The sequence below is a fragment of the Malania oleifera genome, chromosome 10 (assembly GCF_029873635.1).
Source record: "Malania oleifera isolate guangnan ecotype guangnan chromosome 10, ASM2987363v1, whole genome shotgun sequence".
In the NCBI taxonomy this organism is placed as follows: Eukaryota; Viridiplantae; Streptophyta; class Magnoliopsida; order Santalales; family Ximeniaceae; genus Malania; species Malania oleifera.
In genome coordinates, this window is record NC_080426.1 from 15,534,878 (window position 1) to 15,558,429 (window position 23,552).

The 23,552-nt window shown below is 36.9% G+C and overlaps 1 protein-coding gene across 3 annotated transcripts in view; it reads right to left on the reverse strand.

Annotated features, from left to right (window-relative positions):
• Window positions 1–23,186, reverse strand: part of LOC131165397 (ABC transporter G family member 28-like) — a 34,636-nt gene extending 11,450 nt beyond the window's left edge. For 2 of the 3 annotated variants that reach the window (XM_058123143.1, XM_058123144.1), the window contains exons 1-7: window positions 22,629–23,121; window positions 21,997–22,073; window positions 5,287–5,562; window positions 1,494–1,557; window positions 1,256–1,402; window positions 854–888; window positions 600–673 (exon numbers count right to left, since the gene is read on the reverse strand). In XM_058123143.1, the coding sequence (XP_057979126.1) occupies window positions 600–673; window positions 854–888; window positions 1,256–1,402; window positions 1,494–1,557; window positions 5,287–5,562; window positions 21,997–22,073; window positions 22,629–22,876 (921 nt within the window). In that variant the 5' untranslated portion in view covers window positions 22,877–23,121. Of the gene's footprint in view, window positions 1–599; window positions 674–853; window positions 889–1,255; window positions 1,403–1,493; window positions 1,558–5,286; window positions 5,563–21,996; window positions 22,074–22,628 lie in introns of all 3 variants that reach the window. The other variant, XM_058123142.1, reaches the window with a different exon arrangement.
• Between the last annotated feature and the right edge of the window lie 366 nt (window positions 23,187–23,552).

The window sequence follows — 23,552 nt, forward strand, 5'->3', positions numbered from 1 at the left end:
AGATAGTGAAAAACACTGCCGCTTGCTCCCGTGGATGTAGGCATTTCCAAACCATGTAATTCTTCGTGTCATTGTTTTATTACTTTCATATAATTTGCGTGATTGTGTTTTCTATATATTTCACTATTGAGCGCTGCATTGTGAGATCATTTGTTTCCGCTGTGCATTCAATTTTCACAACATTCTTCAATTATGTTCTGATCTGTATATAACACCTGGCTTTTAAAATTATATTGATTTAAATTTCTGTGAATTGTTTTCACGCACGATACAGAATTCAGATCTGTGACATTGCAACATCATGAACTCATAACTACCCAAAAGACAAATACGTCTGTGCAGAGTAGAGCTAAAATATTTAAAACAAATATTTACACTCACAACATCTCACTGCATTATATTGTAGAACCAAGATTCTATGATTACAAAAATAGATTAACAGGAACATTATCCAATGGAGAGCAATCTACAGTAATGAACAATTAATGATGTCTGTTAAAGCATAGCTTGGCTTCTGGAGCAACTAATGATATGTAGCTATGAAGGCAGCCAAGACAAGACACGAATTTTTGGTCCAAAAAGTAAACGAAGTATCTTACTATAAGCATAACCCCATAAGCATGCATATTTTGATTGGCTGTGCTTGGATTACACGAAGTCAATTTGAAGCACCCTGCAAATTATTTAGTAAAGGTCAACAGCTTTATTTAAATATCCAAAATTCAGGATTATGAATTTTAAGCGAACACATTTTGCAAACGTATTTTTTTTCTACTAAGATCAGATAGGGAGAAATGCATCCATTTATTGGGCATATAATAACTGACAAGTCAAAATTAATCATAAAACTTACGTTTCTCATATGTAGATCCCATCCTACAGTAATGCCTGGAATTGGATGAAGAAAATATCACATAACATTTTTAAAAGAATATAACAGCAGCAAGAGGTGAATATAATTTAAAGTGATTATTGGACACTTCGTGTGAGCACCTGGGATATACACCAGGCTATACATGGCTTGTATGCTCCTCCAAAGTACACCACCTGGACAGGCATACACCCCAAGTGTACCATTGAAGTGTCCAAACTAGTGCGCAATACATAGTTATCAAAAAAGCATACAATAATTGGATAGGGATCAAATTCTAAATTATCCAAACTAGCTTCCCAAAAAATGTGTAACAAAACAGATTGTAACTAACGAAGGCAATAATCAAGTACAACTGCTATCAAAATGCATACGCATACCCACCCACTACTGCAAGGAATTTTTTGAGTGGTTGTTGGACAATATGATCCTGCTGAGCAGAATACCTCGCTACTGCTACCTACATCGGCCCAAACATTTGCTCCACCACATGTATGGTTTGGCTGTCCAGGAGGCAGTTGGTAATTGTATCTGCAAAGCCTATCAGTAATTATTTGTGCAAACAGTAGAACAATCAAAAACATGAGACACAGGAAATTTTAGAACTAGAATCTGAACTTACGGTTCACATACGCCAGTAGTTCTGTTAAGTGTTGCAACAGGACAATAGGAACCTAATGGACAAGCTTCAAGAACAAATGACAAATGGCAGTAACCAGACACGATTAGATACAATTTCTCATTCATCGACAACTAGAACACTATGAGTGCAGCTTCTAAAATTTTAATATCATATGTGTGAGTTTTGGAGGAGGTTATTGTAGAGACCAGGAAAATAATAATGAATAAAAATAATAAAGAAAAGAGAAAATCGGTTTGGTACAGGAACAAACCGTCGACGGTTTTGGGAGTCTCAGGAAAACCGTCGATGGTTTTGTGTGGGTTTGGTTTGGTGAGACCAAACCATCAACGGTTTTAGCAAGCTCAGGAAAACCATCGACGGTTTCAAGTTACTGAGAGCGTGTAAAGGTAAAAATACGGTAAAACGGTTTGGTTAAAGACCAAACCGTTGAGGGTTTTGGCTGGGACAGCAGCCTATAAAAAGGGATCTAATTCATTTTACTTAAAAAAATTAAACCCTTTCTCTCTCACTCTAGGACTGCGGTCCTCCCTCTCTCTCTCTCTCTTCAAATTTTACCCCAAAACTCAGCCAAATTGATAAATAAACACCATTTCGGAATCCTGGCTGCAATTCTTAGTGAGTTAACCGGAGCAAATTCGTAATTTGTCGATCCTAGGCACCACTTCAAGGCTGAGGTAAGGAAAATAAATTAAGTCAGTTGTTTTAAAATTTAGTCGATTAATAGGAGTGTGTGAGCCTAGGGATGTTAAAATAGTTATTATTCCGGGGTCGAGCCGATTAAACTAAAGTATATGTATACAGGGTTTTGTGCTCCGAATGCTGCAGGCATCGTTTCAGGATCCCTGCAGGCACATCTTCGGTAAACAGGTAAGGGAATAGATTATGTCAGGTATTTTCAGAAATTTAATCGTTTAAATTATAAAAATGTGGTTACAGAAATTATTTATATGTTTTCTGGATATTCCGGTGTATTTAAATGGGGATTCTGGATCATAATTATTATAAGCATATTTTTGGGAAAATGGGTATATTGAGTTAATTAAACCCTAGAAGATGATGATTCATTAAATTTTCAGTGAAATGTATATATTTTCCAGATAGTTATTAAAGTATGATTTATTACTCAAATTGTATCCCATGAGTATTATATATATATATATATGCTGATTGGAGAAAATGTTTCAAAAATTTTGGAATTATGATATGATTATATATGGCTGTGTGCTGATTATATATGGTTGTGTGCATTGTGTGCCAAGATATGATGTGATATGGTTGTGTACCGAATACAAATGGCTGTGAGCTGATTATATATGGCTGTGTGCCGAGATATGATATGATATGATATGATTTCACACAAAATAAATTGAGAACATGTCAGATTTTACACAGTTATATTATATGAATTGTACTATATGGTAGCAGAACCCCGATAGACTGATTCAGATTGAGAGCACGGTACCGTAGCAATGATGATAGTCAATGCAACCACACTACTCAGGGAGAGTGTTGATAATGGAAGTCGATTGGGCCTACGAAGAGATGTTGACCGCCTCGGGGTTCGGACCTGACTGCGGTAGGCCAATCATACTACAGACACGTTAGATTTGACTTAGCCTGGTGGTGGGTCAGCCATGGCTAAGTCCCGCCTTCAGGCCGCACAATCCGATCATGCAGGGTTATTACATGATGATGTATGCACGTCCATTCAGAGGAAAATTCCTTATGTATGTATATATATGATGATTTAATTATTGCAGAGAATTATGTATTATGATACGGCATGTTTTGGAAAAGGAAATATGTGTTTTCAACTATATATACATAAGTGTGAGTTTAGATTTACATGTTTTGTCAATTAAAGTTAATTATTTAATGAATGTATTTTTAGAACACTAAAACTCATAAGCCACACACTAATAATAATATATTCCTTCTTACTGAGAGGTGTCTCACTCCTATAATCTTTAACATTTCAGGAAATCCAAGAAACCAAGCCTAGAGTTCTCCAGGGCAAGAGTGGATAGTGTTTTGTTCAGGGTAAGTAATTGGGAGATACGGTGATGTATATGAATATACCTAGTGTATCATTGGGATGTGATGGATTTTTGTTTGGGGAATATTTATATGCATGTTTATGGAGACAGTAGAACTCTGGTATTGTATATGAAGATTGGGTATATTATGCTTCCGCTGTATTGTAGTATGTATTAATGGAAAGGTGTACCCCCGGTACCCCACTTTGGGTTCGGGTTGATATTGTTGTTATTATTATTGGTATCAGAGCATATTTATAGCAGTAGAATTTACAAGGTCGTTACAGTTATCTTCATAAGATTAGAACAGTCAATTTCTGAAAGAGAGGGAAGCATACTTCCCACAATAAGACAAATTGAAGTCGTGGCCTTTCAACCATAATATTAGAACTATCTTAACAGATGGAATACATTTAGGCACAAAAAAGACCAGATCAAAATCAGGATCATTCAATCTTTGTACCAAGGCATATATAACTATAAAATTTAAATATTTGACCGTAGGAAAAGAACACCAAAAGGCATACTTATTCAACATTTTTCACTGCATAAAATCCATTGGCATGTACACATACAGAAAATGTACAGTTGCAGAAAATTTGCTTTCTTCTGCAAAATACAGAAAAATAGTAGGTGGCAACAAGGAGATAAGTTCGCGGAAACCCTCCTTGGGCACGGCCACAAGAGCCGCCACCTGATGGAAACCAAGAAGCTAAACAAACAAGCTCAAAGAAATAGGTCCACCTCTTTTTTGGATTTTTTTCTTTTGTTTCTGTGGGGGGGGAAGGGGGGGTTCGCCTCACAATACCCCCACCATATCCACACCAAACAAATAGTCAATTAGTATCAAGCCAAAGGCATGAGATCAAGGATCATGAGCTCCATTCTAGCATTTCCCCCGGGATTGGAACTCATGACAGTCCATCCTCAGAGTAAGCCCTTACCACTAAGAATCCTGTAACTGCAGCAAATTTGCTTAAGATGAAGTCAACTCATCAACTTACAGGTTGTTTCAGGAGCCTAAACAAATACACACACAATCCTTCATGTCTCCCTACCCTTAAAAATATCGGAAAGAAAGGTTAAAAATTGAAGCATTGCTTCATTTTTCATGTCATTGAATTAAAGGTCCTCTAGAGTGCTTCAGGCACTCTGCAATTAAGTGAATAATGGCAGTAATCATTCATGATAGGGGGTGCAGACAGAGTGTGTCACTTGTGAAGCACCCATTTTACAATGAGATGACAAACATGTTGATCAACTTGGGAAATTTTTTTTCATTTTATGATCCATTCAATGAGGCTTTAAGGCAATTTAACTTTCAAAATGAAATATCCAATACATCAAAATCTGATTCTAATGTATCCCAAAGAAGAAAATCTTAGGAGAAGATTTCTTTTTCGATACTAGTTGGGAATTGAGATCTATCATCTATGGCCAGCATCATGACATGCTAGATGAAATTTAAACATTTCTCCCTACTCCCGTACATGCACACACACACATGAATGAACTCACACATGCATACACACAGACGATGCACTGTACAAGTCATGACTTGGTGAGAAACTATTATCAACAAGTTACCATGGCAGAAGAACAGCTTGAAAATGAATCAGTTATTGTTTTTCATAAGGAAAACAGAAATTTTAGTAAGTGCTAGACCTACTGATATGGAAGCATAGAAAATCTACATGGGTTTGTCAACAGAATTATAAATATTCTCAAATACTTACGAATCATGCATGTAATACCATGAGGGCAGAAGAAACCCTCACAGCAAGCTTGACAGTCACGAATTCTAACAGGCATGTCCCGTGAATTTCTCAGGTCAACCTGTTGATTTGGGCCAACAGTGCAAGCCCATCCTGGTTCACAACCAGAAACCCATGAGGATAAATTACAGTTCTTGTTGGGCCTTAAATAATTGGCGCTGCTCGATCTCCTTTCAAAAAAGCTACTGAAATAAAAGTTTATTTCAGCTGCTGTACATAAGCGCCGTGTGACATCTCCTGTTGAATCAATTGACAGAAAATTAGACGAGGACAGAAAACATGACTAAAGCAGAGGTAATAGTATCTACAACTCTGTTCAATATGTAGGAAAAGAAAAGCTTAAAATTTATATTGAAAAATTGTCAGTTACAGCCAGCCCTGCAGAGTGCATGCTATCCATAAGATATCTTAACTACCCTTTACTTTGGGGATGCCATTTTCCAGAAACAAGGGCAAACTCACCAGCTTACTTCAGCTTATATTTTTTGAAATTTTCTTTAACAATACAGCAGTAATTTGCAATCCTATGACAAGCAGCCACTTCTGCCACTGTCTGCACAAAAACACACCTTCTCCTGATTTCATTTTCCAGAAAGGGATTATGAAGAAAATTATCAAGGGAAAAGAGAATGAACAAACAACGCCTATTATTCAGTTATTCAGTTTGAATTTTTTAAGTCCATAATTGCCAGGTAGAAGAAATATGGTGGTGTTGACTTAGTTAAAATCGTCCTGATGATTCAAGTCAGGTTAACAAAATGTGCAATTTCATCGATAAGTTTTTGTACGACAACAGCTAAAGCTTTATGCCAATTATTTAAGCTACACAGATCTTTTTTCTCCTTTCAACTCAATTTAAGGCTATACCTTCAATCCAATTAAATTTTCTTAAATCATTTTTATTACCTCAATCCATGTTTCTCTTGTCTTAACAACCACTCCACCTCAAAAAAATTACTCTTCTTTAATAGAGAATCTATTCATCTCCACTACACATGTCCTAACCAACTTAACCAATTTCCTCTTCATTTTTAGTTGGTGCCAACTGCTAACAATGGCAGAGCCAATAATTTTCCTCAGGTAACAGTACAGTGCATAAATATTCAATTACAAAAAAAAAACTACAAGCGCAATTGCAATTTTCTAAGGAACATTAAAACATAGATTTTAGGGGGTGAAAAAAATCAAAGGCCCTCAAGTCCGGGGGGGGCAATTGCTGCCCTCTGTTGGAGTATTCCATCTTATATTGAGAACATGGAATTAAAAAGGAAAGAAGAAAGACTTAAAACAGAAAGGAAGTTAGAAGAGAAGAGTTAGTTAGCAAAGATTAGTTAAAGAATTAGTTAGAAGAGTTAGTTATTAGTTTATTTTGTTATTTTGATGTAATATAAATAGGACTCAAGTCTGATGTAAATTCATTCATTCAATTACAATTTAGTATGCTGTTTTGCTGTCTCTGTTTTCTTCACCAAGTTCAGATTCTCAACATGGTATCAGAGCTCTTGCACAAGAAGCAGCAGTATCATCTTTCCTAAATTTTGCAATCCGCATTACAAATTCTAATTGGGATTTTTTTTTTTTTTTTCCTCTTCTTTTCCTCTTGAAGATCCTATGTTTCTTGCATTTTCTTGAATAAATTCTTGAAAATGAGTTCTGGAAATTCTCCTCTTGTCAGTTCATCTCCTGTCAAACCTTCAGATGACTCATCGAGTCCATATTACCTGCATCCAAGTGATAATCCTGGTGCTTTGTTAGTATCAGAAATCTTCAATGGAGAGAATTATGTTGTATGGAGTCATTCAATAGTCATTGCATTGACAGTCAAGAACAAGGTACAGTTTATAAATGGTTCGATTGCTTCTCCCCCTTCTGATCAACTTGTCAAACGCACAGCATGGTTAAGGGCAAATAATCTGGTTCTTTCTTGGTTGATGAATTCTATTTCAAAATAAATACGAAATAGCTTGTTGTTTGTGGTTTCTGCTGTTGATCTTGAGAAATCTTTGAGTTGCATTAGTCAGGGTGCTCTTTCTGTTACTAAATGTTTCAGTACCTTCAAGACTCTTTGGGACGAGTACATTAGCTATAGGCCATTTCCAACATGCACATATGGTAAGATGGCAACATGTACTTGCGAACTTATCAATTTTCTACAAATCAGACAGCAATCCAATTATGTACTCAAATTTTTGGTGGGGCTAAATGATTCTTATGCCTCTATTAGAAGCCAATTGCTGCTAATGGTTCCATTACCAAGCATGTCCAAAGTTTTCTTTCTACTGCTTCAAGAAGAAAGTCAGAGGCAGCTTACAAATTCTGCTACATATAATGAGACTCATGCTTTGATGGCAAAGCAACTTAATCAGCAGAATTACCAGCCAAAATCTTTCAAAGACAAACCAAAGAAATCTACCCTACACTGTACTCATTGTGGCTATAATGGTCACACAGTGGATAAGTGTTTTCAACTTCATGGTTATCCCCTTGGCTGGAATAGACCAAAGGGAAGAAGAAATGAGGCTTCTGCTCATGCTGTCATTACAACTCCAGAAATCTACAATCAAAATAGTAATGAGCAACAAAAGTTTTGTTTCACTCCAGAGGAATGTTGTTTTTTGTCCCACATTCGTAGAATAGTTCCACATTGGTATAAAAAGTTGTTTTGAATTTTTTATATTATTTGTTCCACATTGGAGAGAAGTGTTTTTTGGACTTGAAGTTGAACCTATATAAAGAGCTCAACTCTCCATTTGTAAAACACACCTCAAAGTTGTACTTTATCAAGAAGTAGTGGATTGATCATCGGCGCCCGAGGACGTAGGTAATTCTATACCGAACCTCGTTAATTTCTTGTCTTGTTCTTCTTACTGTTTTTATTATTGGTTTCTTATATATTCAATAGCATTAGTTGTAGTATTGGTGGCTGGCACAATTGGGGTGCCCGGCACAACAATTGGTATCAGAGCTAGGTTGAATAGTGTTGATACAAAGGTGTTCCTCTGTTAGGATCCTTGATTCCACGTTTGATGCCTAAGAAAGACCTTGTCTAAGCGAGTGCTCAGAGACCATTGCGTCTCAGTCGCTCCCTGGAGGTTGGCCTAGTCAAAGTGGAATTTCATAGGATAAAATAGAGTAGACACAGTTGGTACGTACTATTCATCCTAGGCCTTTTGCTTTGTTGGTTGCTATTAAATATATAGAAGATGGCAGAAACTAGTGCAGCAATAGAAGAAACTCTGTCCACACGAACCCCAACCCCTTCGGCTTTGACATCATCATCGAATACTTTTGGTACTAATAATTTTGGTATGTGGCAATGTGAGGTGATGGACATCTTGTATCAACAAGAATTAGATATTGCTTTGGATGATAAACCAGTCGATATGGGTGACAGAGATTGGGAAAAGATCAATCGTCAGGCATGTGGTACGATTCGTCTGTGTCTCGCTAAAAATCAGAAATATTGTGTTATGAGGGAGACATCTGTAAAGAAATTGTGGAAGACATTGGAAGATACATTTATGACCAAGAGTCTGGAAAATCGACTCTATTTGAAAAAGAAATTGTTTCGCTTCCAGTATCAATCAGGTATTTCGATTAATGACCACATAAATGCTTTCAATAAAATTTTGGCTGATTTGTCAAATTTGGATGAAAAGGTGAAAGATGAGGATAAAGTCATATTGTTACTGAATTCTCTCTCTGATGATTATGAACATTTGACCACCACTTTATTGTATGGGAAAGATAAAGTTACTTATGATGTTGTTTGTGCTGCATTGATTAGTACTAAATGCAGAAAGAAGGATCAAAGGGTCCATAAGGAAACAACAGAAGCACTAACAATAAGGGGACGTTCTCAGAGTCGTATACCTCGAAGGAGTAAATCTCATGGGAGGAGTAAATCTGGTGGGAGACCTGCTAAAGATGAATGCGCCTTTTGTCGTGAGAGAGGGCATTGGAAGAAAGATTACCCTAAATTACAACAGAAGAATAAGGGCAAAGCACATTCTAATGCCAATATAGCCAATGATGATGGAAGTGAGTCAGATTTTTCTCTTGTTGGAATATCTTCGTCACATTATTTTGGTGAGTGGATTTTGGATTCTGGTTGTTCCTATCACGTGTACCCCAATAGGGAATGGTTTTATAATTTTGAAGAATTAGATGGTGGGGTTGTTTTTATGAGAAATGATAATACTTGTAAAACAACTAGAATAGGATCAATACAATTGAAATGTCAAGATGGAACTATTAAGACCTAGACTGGTGTTAGGTATGTTCCAAGCCTAAAGAAGAATCTAATTTCATTGAGTGCCTTAGAATCTAAAAGGTTCACTATCACTTTGAAAGATGGAACCTTAAAAATTAAATCAGGTGCGCTGGTGGTGATGAAAGGAATAAGGAAAAATAACTTGTATTATTTACAAGGTAGTACAGTTATTGGCTCAGCAGCTGTTGTTTCTGAGAAAGATGAAGGTTTAGATACAACCAGGTTATGGCATATGCGATTAGCACATGCAGAAGAAAAATCTTTACAACAATTAACTAAGCGAGGTTTGTTAAAAGGTGCAAAGGTGTGCAAACTTGAATTTTGTGAGCATTGCATTCTGAGAAAACAGACTAGAGTGAAATTTGGCGCTACAATCCACCAGACTAAAGGTATTTTAGACTACATCCATACAGATATATGGGGGCCCACAAAAATGGCTTCGTTGGGTGGTATGCATTATTTTGTCACTTTTGTTGATGATTTTTCCAGAAAAGTTTTGGTGTATTCTATGAAGCATAAAAATGAAGTGTGTGATATTTTCCTTAAGTGGAAAAAATTAGTTGAAACTCAAACTAGCAGAAAGATTAAACAGCTCAGATCAGATAATGGTGGTGAATACACAAGTGACCCGTTTATGAAGGTATGTCAGGATGAAGGTATTGTTCGACACTTCACAATTCGAGATACACCACAGCAGAATGGGGTGACAGAGCGTATGAATCAGACTTTGCTGAAAAAAGTTCGATGTATGTTGTCTAATGTTGGGTTAGACAAAAGGTTTTGGGCTGAGGCTGTTAGATATGTGTGTCATATCATCAATCGTCTACCATCATCTGCAATAGGGGGGAAACCACCTTATGAGGTATGGTCTGAAAAGCCTGCTAGTGATTATGATTCTTTACATGTATTTGATACTATGACATATTATCATGTTAAAGAATCTAAGTTGGATCCAAGAACCAAGAAAGCAATATTCTTGGGGATAAGTGCAGGAGTCAAAGGATACTGTCTTTGGTGTCTAGAGACAAAAAAAATGATTTTAAGCAAGGATGTAACTTTTGATGAACTTGCGATGATGAAGAAAACAATACGTAAGGAGTCACGAGTTGAAGAGAAGACCAGTGGTAGTCAACAACAAGTGGAGGTTGAGACAATTTTGGGAAACCAAGTGAGAAATGAGACTACACAAGGTAACTCTTCAGTTACAGTGGAAAATAGTGTACAAGAAGAGGAGATTTCAATTCGAGAATCTTCACAGCAACAAGAATCAATTGTTTCTCATAGGCCAAGACGAGAAATTCGAAAACCTACTCAGTATACTGATATGGTGTATGCACTTCCAGTTGTAGATGATAATGTTCCTAACACTTTCGAAGAAGTAATGAGGAATTCTGAATCAGACAAGTAGAAAATAGTGATGGATGAAGAAATGCAGTCTCTTCATCAGAATTAGACTTGGGAGCTAGCCCAACTGCCCAAGGGTAAGAAAGCAATTGGTTGCAAATGGATTTATGTAAAGAAAGAAGGATTTCCAGATGCAATTAATGTTCGCTTCAAATCTAGATTGGTAGCTAAGGGCCACGCACAGAAGGAAGGCATTGATTATAATGAGCTATTTTCTTCAGTTGTTAAACATTCTTCCATTCAAATTTTGTTGGCTAGCACAATTTGATCTTAAACTAGTTCAGCTCGATGTAAAAACTACATTTTTACATGGTGATTTGGAAGAGGAAATCTATATGACTTAGCCAGATGGATTTCAGGTTGCTGGAAAAGAAAATTGGGTATGTAAACTGGGTAAATCATTGTATGGTTTAAAACAGTCTCCAAGACAGTGGTACAAACGATTTCATCAGTTTATGATGGGTCAGAAGTACATCAGAAATAAACATGATCATTGTGTTTATTTTCGCAGACTACAACATGGATCTTTTATATATTTACTCTTGTATGTAGATGATATGTTGATAGCTTCAAAGAATAAGGTAGAAATCAATAAGGTGAAAAGTCAGTTAAATCAAGAGTTTAAGATGAAAGATCTTGGTGAAGCAAAGAAGATACTTGGCATGGAGATTTGCAGAGACAGAATGAGAGGAAGAGTTAGTTTGTCTCAAAAATAGTATTTGAAGAAGGTAGTACAGAGTTTTGGCATGTCTGAGCAGTCAAAACCAGTAAGCACTCCTGTTGCTCCTCATTTCAAACTTAGTGCAGTTTTATCTCCTAAATTAGATGAGGAACGTAAGTATATGTCACAGGTTCCTTATGCAAGTGTTGTTGGTAGTCTGATGTATGCAATGGTTTATACTAGACTTGATATTTCACAAACTGTTAGTATGGTGAGCAAGTATATGCATAATCCGGGTAAAGGACATTGGCAAGCTATGAAATGGATTTCGAGATATATTATGAATACGATTGATGCTGATATAGTATTTGAGAAAAATAATACTATTGATCAATGTGTTGTTGGATATGTGGATTCTGATTTTGCAGGTGATCTGGATAAACGTCGATCAACTACTGGATATGTTTTTACATTTGCTAATGGTCCAGTGAGTTGGAGGTCTACCTTACAGTCTACCATTGTCTTGTCTACAACAAAAGCAGAGTACATGGCAGCTTCACAGGCTGTTAAGGAAGCTATTTGGTTGCAGGGTTTACTTGAAAATTTGGGAGTTGTTCAGAAGCATATTGTTGAGTTCTGTGATAGCCAGAGTGCTATTCATTTGGCAAAGAATCAAGTCTACCATGCACGAACGAAGCAAATCAACGTTCGGTTTCATTTTATGCGGGATATTATTGATGGAGGCAAGATACTTCTTCAGTAGATTGCTACAGCTGAAAATCCAACAGATATGTTAACCAAGATTGTGACAACAATCAAATTCAAACATTGTTTGGACTTGATCAATATCCTGCAAGTCTAAATATTTTTGGAAGGTGCCGATGATGTGAAACTCCAGAAAATGTTGATGACTGAAAATTTTGTTGAATTTATCGTCAAGGTGGAGATTTGTTGTTTTTTGTCCCACATTGGTAGAATAGTTCCACATTGGTATAAAAAGTTGTTTTGAATTTTTTGTATTGTTTGTCCCACATTGGAGAGAACTGTTTCTATACCGAACCTCGTTAATTTCTTATCATGTTCTTTTTACAATTTTTATTATTAGTTTCTGCATTGCTTTAGTTTCTTATATATTCAATAGCATTAGTTGTAGTATTGGTGTTTGGCACAAGTGGGGTGCTCGGCACAACAAGGAATTTAATAAACTAATGGCACTTGCAAATTCAGCACAGCCCAATTCTTCCAACCAGAATAATGTCCAACCAGTTGTTAATCTTGTCACCACCTCTCAATTTTCTGGTGAAGTGATATCTACACTTAAACCAACTTTATTTTCTTGTAATTCTGTTGCTACTAAGCCAAATCTCAATTTATATTGGATTCTTGACACAGGTGCAACAGATCATATGATCTGCTCACCACTTTTATATCATTCTATACCTAAACCAATTAATGCATCCATAAATCTTCCTAATGGTACTACAGTTCCAACTACACATATTGGTACTATATGTCTGTCAGATTCCTTATTTTTTCATAATGTCTTGTGTGTTCCTCATTTTTCATTTAATCTACTATCTGTTTCCAAACTCACTAAACAATCTAATCTTTCTCTAATCTTTACTGCTTCTCATTGTTTTTTATAGGACCAGTCAATGGAGAAGATGATTGGGATTGCTCTTGAGAAAGAAAGACTTTACCATCTAACTCAAGCTTCATCAAAAGTTAAAACCTGCAATTCATTTTAGTTTAATTCTACACCTTTTGCTTTATCTTCTACTCACAAACCATTAGATATATGACATTGTTGATTAGGACATGTATCTAGTTCAAGATTACATTCTCTCAAACAGATTGATTCTGCTATCACTTTTGATTGTACAAATGTTTGTGACATATGCCCTTTAGCAAAGCAAAGAAGGCTTCCTTTTCCTATATCACAAAGTAATTCTAATAAAAGTTTCGATTTGATCCATTGTGATATATGGGGTCCTTTTGGCACTACTTCTTACTCTGGTTTTTTATATTTTTTCACTATAGTCGATAACTTCACAAGGTGTACTTGGGTATACATGCTTAAAGCTAAATCAGAAGTGTCATCTTTAATCAAAACTTTCTGTAAAATGATAGCAAACCAGTTTTCTTCTTCTGCTAAAGCTATATGGTATGATAATGGACCAAAATTTTTACTCACAAAATTTTATCATAAATATGGTATTTTGCATCAGAGAAGTTGTGTAGAAACTCCACAACAAAATGGTGTTGTGGAGAGAAAACATCAACATCTACTTAGCACTGCAAGAGCCTTAATGTTTCAAGCAAATCTACCATTAATTTTTTGGAGTGACTGTGTGCTTACTGCAGCACACATAATCAATAGAATTCCCACTCCTCTACTTCAAAATAAATCCCCTTTTGAAAGGCTTTTTAATAAAACACCTAATCTTTCTCATATAAAAGTTTTTGGTTGCCTTTGCTTTGCATCAACTTTAAATAGTCACAGACAGAAATTTGATTCAAGAGCCACAAAGTGTATATTCCTAGGATATCCTTCTGATATTAAGGGTATAAACTCATGGATCTGAACACCAATAAGATAATTGTTCCTCGGAATGTCATATTCCATGAAACAATTTTTCCTTTCCAAATGTTACCACCAAATCCTGAACATCATTCCTTTATGTTTCCTATTTCGCAAACTTTTTCAGATTCCCCTTCTACCAGCTCATTCTTCAATTCATATCAGAATATAGAATCTGCATCACCACATAATAATTCTACTCTTGTCTCAGAACCTCATACACACATTGATTCAGACTCATCTACATTTCCATCTCCTTCCAATATGGATCCAATATCTGATTCAACTGACCAAGAAGTCCTACAGCTCAGAAAATCAACCAGAATTAAACAAAACCTTTATATCTGCAGGACTATTATTGTGGTAATATCTCTTCATCTCAAAGTGCAACTCAGGCATCTACTTCAACTGACTCTCCTGGTAATTTCTATTCTCTTCACCCTTTTCTTTCTACCAGCAGACTGTCCACATCACATAAAGCTTTTTTAACTTCTATCACAAACTCTCCAGAACCCAAAACATATCAACAAGCTTCTCGACTACCTGAATGGCAAGCTGCCATGAAAAATGAACTCAATGCTTTAGAGTTGAATAAAACTTGGGAGCTTGTTACTCTTCCTACAAATAAAAGGACTATTGATTGTAAATGGGTATTCAAAGCAAAATATAAAGCTGATGGAACTATAGAAAGACATAAAGCTAGATTGGGGGCCAAAGGGTATACTCAGCAAGAAGGCCTAGATTTCTTTGATACTTTCCCTCCTGTGGCCAAAATTACATCCATTCGATTATTACTTGCTATAGCTGCAGTCAAACAATGGCATGTCCATCAACTAGATGTCAATAATGCATTTCTGCATGGTGATTTACATGAAGAGGTATACATGGAATTGCCTCCTGGATTGGCAGTCCAAGGAGAACAGAAAGTTTGTCGTCTTTTAAAGAGTCTCTATGGCTTAAAGCAGGCTTCTAGGCAATGGTTTGCCAAGCTATCCGATGCTCTTATTTCCTATGGATTTGTTCAAGGTAATTCTGATTGTTCTCTGTTCATTAAGAAATCTGATAGTTCCTTTATGGCCTTATTAGTTTATGTGGATGATGTGCTCTTGGCAAGTGATAGCATTCACAAAATTGAAAGGTTGAAGTCCTTTGTAGATGCAAAATTCACTATTAAAGACTTACGACAGCTGAAATACTTTCTTGGCTTGGAAGTTGCAAGGTCCAAAACTGGTATCTCTTTATGCCAACGAAAGTATATACTTGATTTACTTGCTGACATTGGTTTAACTGGTTCAATATACTTGATTTACTTGCTGACATTGGTTTAACTGGTTCAAAACCTGCTGCCTTCCCTATGGTATATACTCTCAAGTTATCAGCAAATGATACCAATTTATATGGAGATCCATCAGGTTATCGAAGACTTATTGGCAGATTACTTTACTAAACTCTCACCATGCCTGATTTAGCCTATTCTGTACAAGTGCTCAGTCAGTTTTTAGCAAAACCTGCTGTCAGTCACCATCAAGCAGCCATTCGGGTATTGAGGTATCTAAAGGCCATCCTCTTCAGATTTTCAATTAAAGGGTTTTTCAGATAGTGATTGGGCAGGCAGTGTAGATACTCGAAGGAGTGTCACTGGTTTTGCAATTTTTCTTGGCAACTCATTAATTTCATGGAAATCAAAGAAACAAGTTACCATCAGTCGCTCGTCTGCAGAGGCAGAGTACCGAGCCCTTGCTACTTCAACATGTGAAACTCAATGGCTTTTGTATGCCTTACAAGACCTGGATATCAATCATTCCCAGTCAGCTCTGTCATATACTGACAGTAAATCAGCAATGTCCATAGCCACAAATCCTGTTCAGCATGAGAGAACGAAGCATATCCAGATTGATTGCCATCTTATTAGACAAAAATTGCAGCAGCATGTTATTAAACTTTTCCATATTCCATCAAGATTACAGCTAGCAGACATATTTACAAAGCCCCTCAAATTTTTATCTTTTCATCATAATCTTCGCAAGATGAACATTCTTAACATCCATGTTCATCTTGAGGGGGGTTGTTGGAGTATTCCATCTTATATTGAGAACATGGAATTAAAAAGGAACGAAGAAAGACTTAAAACAGAAAGGAAGTTAGAAGAGAAGAGTTAGTAGAGATTAGCTAAAGAATTAGTTAGAAGAGTTAGTTATGAGTTCATTTTGTTATTTTGATGTATTATAAATAGGACTCAAGTCTGATGTAAATTCATTCATTCAATTACAATTCAGTATTGCTGTTTTGCCGTCTCTGTTTCTTCACCAAGTTCAGATTCTCAACACCCTCCACCACTAGTAATATCTCTAACCGCCAGCATAGTTGCTAATTTATCATTTAAATTTTGTCACATATCCACTTCACCATCTCAATATCCTCATTTCAACTCTGACCATTCTATGAACATAATCAGATTCTAAAAGGGGAATAAAATAAGGCAGACACTCTATCTCCAACCTGTTATAAGATTCCCAGTATTCATGTATTTCCTACGACTGCATTTGGTTACAAATAGTTGGATTCAACTCAAAGTCCAAACATGAGGAATTCAAAACTCTTGCTTGTGTCATAGATCTGTTTTTGCATCTCAGGCCCATGGAAGTTGACTTAAGTTACATAGCCATTTGATAACCAAACAATGGACTCATAATTGTCAGTCAGATACGATGCCATAATTAGTCTCTCTAATTATGGCATGATTTAATATTATTGCTGTAAATATTCTGTGATTAGTATGCTGATTGTAGTTGATAATATGTAATTAATAGGCTGATTGTAAGTAATTAATAGGCTGATTGTAATTGTTTTATTTAGTCTCCTAGATGGCTGTAATTGCTGATTTTCAGCCATGTAACTGACATTTCTATTTGCTATCTAATACGAGAACCCTCATTGAGAGTGGTAATCGATCCAATTGACATGGTATCAGAGCTTTATCTCAATTAGGGTTGTTCTAATTTTTTTTTCGGTTCTTTCCGGTGGGTGTTAAACTGTTATTCAGCAGTTTCTGTTGGGTTGGGATTGGGCGGTTGATTCTGTTTGCTGCAGAATCTTTGGTGGCTGTCGGTATTCTGTTTCGTCACACAAATCTTTTGTGGTGTTGATCTGTCGTGTTGATTCTGTTTGCTGCAGAATCTTTGGTGGCTGTCGGTGTTCTGTTTCGTCACACAAATATTTGGTGGTGTTGATCAGGTTTTATTTTTTGTGATCCAATTTTTTGTTGGGTTTCATCATGTCTTCTAGTGATTCCTTTGGGGGTTCATCATGTCTTCTAGTGATTCCTTTGGGGTGCATTTTACTGAAAAAAATTACTCTGCGTGGGAATTCCAGTTTCGTTTATTTGTTACAGGAAAAGAATTGTGGGACCAGATTGATGGTAGTGATCCAGCTCCTACAGAGCCTAAGGAGTTGGCCAAGTGGAAGGTCAAAGATGCACACATGATGTCCTAGATCGTTGGTTGATCCTCTTATTGTGCTCAATTTAAGGGCCTATAAGACTGCGAAGACTATGTGAGAGTACTTGCTGAAGGTTTATCATCAGGATAATACTGCACGTCGATTTCACTTGGAATATGAGATAGCTAGTTACACTCAAGGCAATTTCTCCATTCAGGAGTATTTTTCTGGTTTTCAGAATTTATAGGGAGATTTTTCTCATGTGGTTTATGCGAAGGTACCTGCTGCATCTATCTCTGCTGTTCAAGTTGTTTATGAGCATAGCAAGAGAGATCAATTTCTGATGAAATTGAGCCCTGAATTTGAGGCTACTCGCTCAAATTTAATGAACTGAAATCCTTCACCATCTTTGGATGCTTGTTTTGGAGAATTTCTTCGCGAGGATCAGCGCCTTCTCACACAGGCTGAGTTCCAGCAGGATGCTAACCTGAATCCCGTTGCCTAAGCAGCCTACGGGAGAGGGAAGGGTAAGGATATGTGCAAGGTTCAGTGTTTTGGCTGCAAGGAGTATGGTCATATTGCCACCAACTGTGCAAAGAAAGTGTGCAACTATTGTAAGAAACAAGGCCACTTTATCAGAGAATGTCCCACTCGACCTCCAAATCGTCACACCACTGCTTATCAGGCTACAGTGAACACTTCTTCTGCTCCAGGGATGTCCTCAGCTTCATTGTCTGCCGCTGGATCCTCTAGTCTTACCCCTTCGTCAGCTTTCTCTGCCTTGGGGCTTCAAGGTAATACTTCGCATAAGTCTTAGCTTATTGATTATGCTACACCCAATCATATGACCAAATCATCTAATGCATCGTGCAACGTTCGTCCATATCATGGTTCGTCGCAAATTCATGTAGCTAATGGGAGTCATTTAGTTATTAATGAAATAGGAGATATCAATCCTTCATTCAAAGCTGTTTATTTATCTCCTGTACTGTCTAATAATCTTATTTCAGTTGGCCAATTAGTTGAGAAAAACTATGATGTCCATTTTTTTTCGTGATGGTTGTCTTGTGCAGAATCTGGTATCGGGGAAGATACTCACAAGAGGGCCTAAAGTTGGCACTTTTTCCACTGCAGTTTTCTATTCCTAGTAGTTTATCTTTGGCTTGTATGACAGTTAATACTTCGAGTGAAGTATGGCATAAACGTTTGGGCCATCCAAACTCTGTTGTGTTGTCTCGTATGTTAAATTCTGGTTTGTTAGGCAATAAAGAACATGTTTCTAAACACTTGTCATTTGATTGTTCTATATGCAAACTTGGTAAAAGTAAGACTCTGTCGTTTCCTTCTCATGGTAGTCGTGCAGAAAAATGCTTCATTCCTCCTATAATTTATCATGCTCGATATAAATATTTTGTGACATTCATAGATGATTTCAGTCAATATACTTGGGTCTATTTTCTTCGGGCCAAATCTGAGGTCCTATTCTGTTTTTCATAACTTTGTCAGATATATTGAGAACCAATTTTCTACATGTATTAAGATGTTGAGGTCTGATTCTGGTGGGGAGTACATGTCCCACGAGTTTCATGATTTCTTACATCACAAAGGAATTGTCTCTCAACATTCTTGTCCTCGTACTCCTCAGCAAAATGGGGTGGCAGAACGAAAAAACCGACACCTCTTGGATGTTGTTCGCACCTTATTGCTTGAATCATTTGTCCCCCGTCTAAATTCTGGGTTGAGGCATTATCAACTACAGTATACTTAATTAATAGACTGCCCTCTCAGGTCTTGAATTTTGATTCTCCTTATTACCGTTTGTACCATCAACATCCTAGCTATCTTAATCTGCATATTTTTGGATGTGTTTGCTTTGTTCATTTACCTCATCATGAACATCACAAACTCTCTGCTCAATCTGTTAAATGTGCCTTATGGGTTATAGTATTTCCCACAAAGGTTATGTTTGCTATGATTCTTGTGCTAACAAATTTTGTATATCTTGTAATTTTGTTTTCTTTGAGAATCAATGTTTCTTTCCTACACATGTTGAGTCATTGCCTGAGATTAGTATTCTACCTTGTTTTATTGAATTGTCATCTCTTCCTGACCATTTCAAACCCGGATTTGTGTATACTCGACGTCGACCAACTCTGCCTCTTCCCAAGACTGACCCTTCATCTGAAACTGTTCCGATGACTTCTCCTAAGATTGACATGACATCAGAGACAAGTCCGATAAGTTCTCCCATGCCTCCTGAGCCTGGTCCTCAACGATCTATTCGGATATCACGCCGTCCTGATCGGTATGATGATTACCACACTTCTTTTAACACTACTTTGTCATCCATTTCCATTCCTACATGCTTTTTAGAGGCTATTAAACATGAATGTTGGCAAAAAGCGATGGATGAGGAACTTCAGGCTCTCCAGGACAATCATACATGGGATATTATTCCTTGCCCCTTTACTGTTAAAGCCATTGGTTGTAAATGGGTTTTCTCAGTCAAGCTCCAATCTGATGGGACTCTAGACAGGTACAAGGCACGCTTAGTTGCACTTGGAAACAGGCAACAATATGGAATGGACTATGAGGAGACATTTGCTCCTATGGCAAAGATGACTACAGTGCATACGATTCTTTCGATTGTCGTCTCCCAAGGCTGGCCACTTCACCAAATGGACGTAAAAAATGCTTTTCTTCATGGTGATCTCAAAGAGGATATTGACATGAGTCCTCCTCTAGGTTTGTTTTCTTCTCCGTCTTTTGCGGTAAGTTAAAGCGATCTCTCTATGGCTTAAAATAGGCTCCTCGAGCTTGGTTTGAAAAATTCAAGACTACTTTGCTTCGTCTCTCTTTTGTTCAAAGCCAATATGACTCTTCTTTGTTTCCGTGCAAGACTCCGACTAGTCTTGTTCTCTTACTTGTATATGTGGATGATATTGTCATTACTGGCACCGACTCCAACTTGATTGATCATCTTAAGTAGAATCTTCAGGCTTCTTTTCATATGAAAGATCTTGGTCCTCTTACATATTTTTTGCGTTTGGAAGTGCACACAGATTCTTCAAGTATATTCTTGAATCAACGCAAATATACTCAGGATTTGATTGGGCTAGCCAATCTTCAGGAGGGTGATCTTTTTTTTTATCCCACTGTGTTCCGACAGTTGGTAAGGAGCTTGAACTATTTGACTATTACTCGGTGTGATATTTCCTTCGCTGTCCAGCAAATTAGTCAGTTTATGCAAACTCCTCACCACCTTCATTTAGCTGTTGTTCATCGTATTATTCGATATCTTCAGGGGTCACCTGGCTATTGGTTGTTATTTCCAACTGGCTCTCCGCTTCGCCTTATCGCTTATAGTGATGCGGATTGGGCCGGATGTCTTGATACTCAGCGGTCTGTCACAGGTTGGTGCATGTTTCTTGGTGATTCTTTGATCTCTTGGAAAAGTAAAAAACAAGCTCATGTTTCTAAATCCTCTACTGAATCCGAATACCGGGCAATGTCTGCTGCATGTTCTGAGATTGTCTAGCTTAGTGGGCTTTTGGCTGAGCTTGATTTTTCTCAATCTGATTCTACTCCTCTTCATGCTGATAGTACTATAGCTACTAATCCTATTTATTATGAGCGTACAAAGCACATTGAAGTAGACTGTCATTCTAATTCGAGAAGCCTTGGACACTCAGATTATACCTCTGCCCCATGTTTCTACTCACCTCCAGATAGCGGACATCTTCACGAAGGCTATGACACAGCAGCTCCATTAGTTCCTTGTTGGCAAATTGATGCTTCTGGATCGGCCAACATCAATTTGAGGGGGGGGGGGGGATGTCAGTCAAATACGATGCCATAATTAGTCTCTCTAATTATGGCATGATTTTATATTATTGCTGTAAATATTCTGTAATTAGTAGGCTAATTGTAGTTGATATTATGTAATTAATAGGCTGATTGTAATTGCTTTATTTAGTCTCCTAGATGATCATAATTGCTGATTTTCAGCCTTATAACTGACATTTCTATTTGCTATATAATACGAGAACCCTCACAAAGAGTGGTATTCAATCCAACTGAGCATAATCGGGTCCTCCATTTGAATTTTAGGACTCCAATTCCATGCAACTGAATGCATCCGGTGGAAGCTTAGAATCCAAATGGAGCATAAAACAGTGAAAGACAGATATCACTCTAAAAATAACTCCTAGTTGAGCCAAATTTCTTTCAGTGTCACACCAAAAGTAGTAAAATGTGCATTTTATTATCCAGAAAACCAAAAATAAACAAATAAGAAAATGTATTTACTCATACCTTTGGTTTTCTGAATGCAAGAAGACAAGAAATCCAAATTGGACGAGAAATTAAATGCTCGGTTCCAATCTGCTTCCCTGAAAGATATGAAAAACTTATTGATCAGAAGAAATTCAACTCTACACAAATCTAACAGTAGAAGAAAACTAATAGTTTGACTGATAAACTCATTAGAGTTTAGAATGTGGACAATTTGTTAGAAAATAAATTCCTAGGCTTTTTTTTTTTTTTGGAAAGTTTTTTATTTGGTTTATTTCAATTTTCATGTTTAGACTCGAGCTATATTTTTCCACCAAAAAAAGATAATTTAAAGTTTTGCGCTACATTTAAGTTGATTTCATCTTCCCAAAAAACAAATACGGTTACGAACTTTGACGCTTTTTGTAAACATAATCCCACCCGAAACATTTGTTTCTGAAATGTTTTGAATTCAACTTTTTTTTTTTTAAATCAAAATGCGAATACGACACAAACCAAACACATTCCCAAATGCAACTGCCGAACACAACGATTCAGCTACCTTCATTCAGAAATCAAAACACGGAATAAAAATAATAAAAACTAAAATAAAATATTTTCATTTCCCTGACTTTCTCGACAACCAACTAAACGGAAGCGGAGAGATCACCGACGGATTCTGAATGCAGAAGTTCGAACGGTGCTTGAACTCGCCGGCGATGAAGGTGGCGGTGAGATTGGAGATGCGGCTGTTGAGGAGCTGCGTGAAGAGCTGGAGAACCGCGGGGTTACTGTAGTCCTCGCCGCCGTCTTGGGTCCGGACGAACCGCACCGAGCTCAAAAGAACAATGGCTACTGCGAATAAGACAGAGAAGGCACCGGCGGCATTGGTCCAGTGTCTGTAACTCGTCATATTGAGCATGTATGGATCAGAAATGGCGATGGCAGGGGAGGAGAAGAAGTGAGCGATGAGGAGAATGGATCTGAGACAGAGATCTGTGGGTGAGTGTGAAAAGATTAACTATGGAGGAAATGGAAGATGGATGGGAGTAGGGGTGTGGTCAAAGCCATGGAGGGCTTTGTGGTGTTTTAGGGCTTTAGGCAGGACGCGGGAAGGCAATCATCCCCGTCCAACTGCCCGTCCAACGACTATGGCCGGCTTACGGACATTGGTTTTGTCGTGTGAAACTGTCTTAGATCTGCCTAATTTTAAATTCAAAAAAAGAAAAAAATTTCTTCGACAATTCATTAATCATTAATTTTTAATGTATCTTATAAATGTTGACCCACATCATTTAAATAAGAGTTTAAAAAAAATTTATCAGTAAATGCAAATAAAAAATAATGGCACCTATCACTTATAATTTTTTCTTTACAAAATTATGTCATACATACACTCGATGTACTCAATAATATTTTTTATTTTTTAAAGACATTCAATTTATATATTAAAAAATAAATAATTTATTTTAAATAAAAATATTTTAATTATAAGCCATGAGGTATTTGACATACTAAAAGCTTGAGAGTTTTGTAATTTAATAATAAAAATAAATAATGTATAATTTGGTATTATTCATTGAAAAATAAAAATAAAA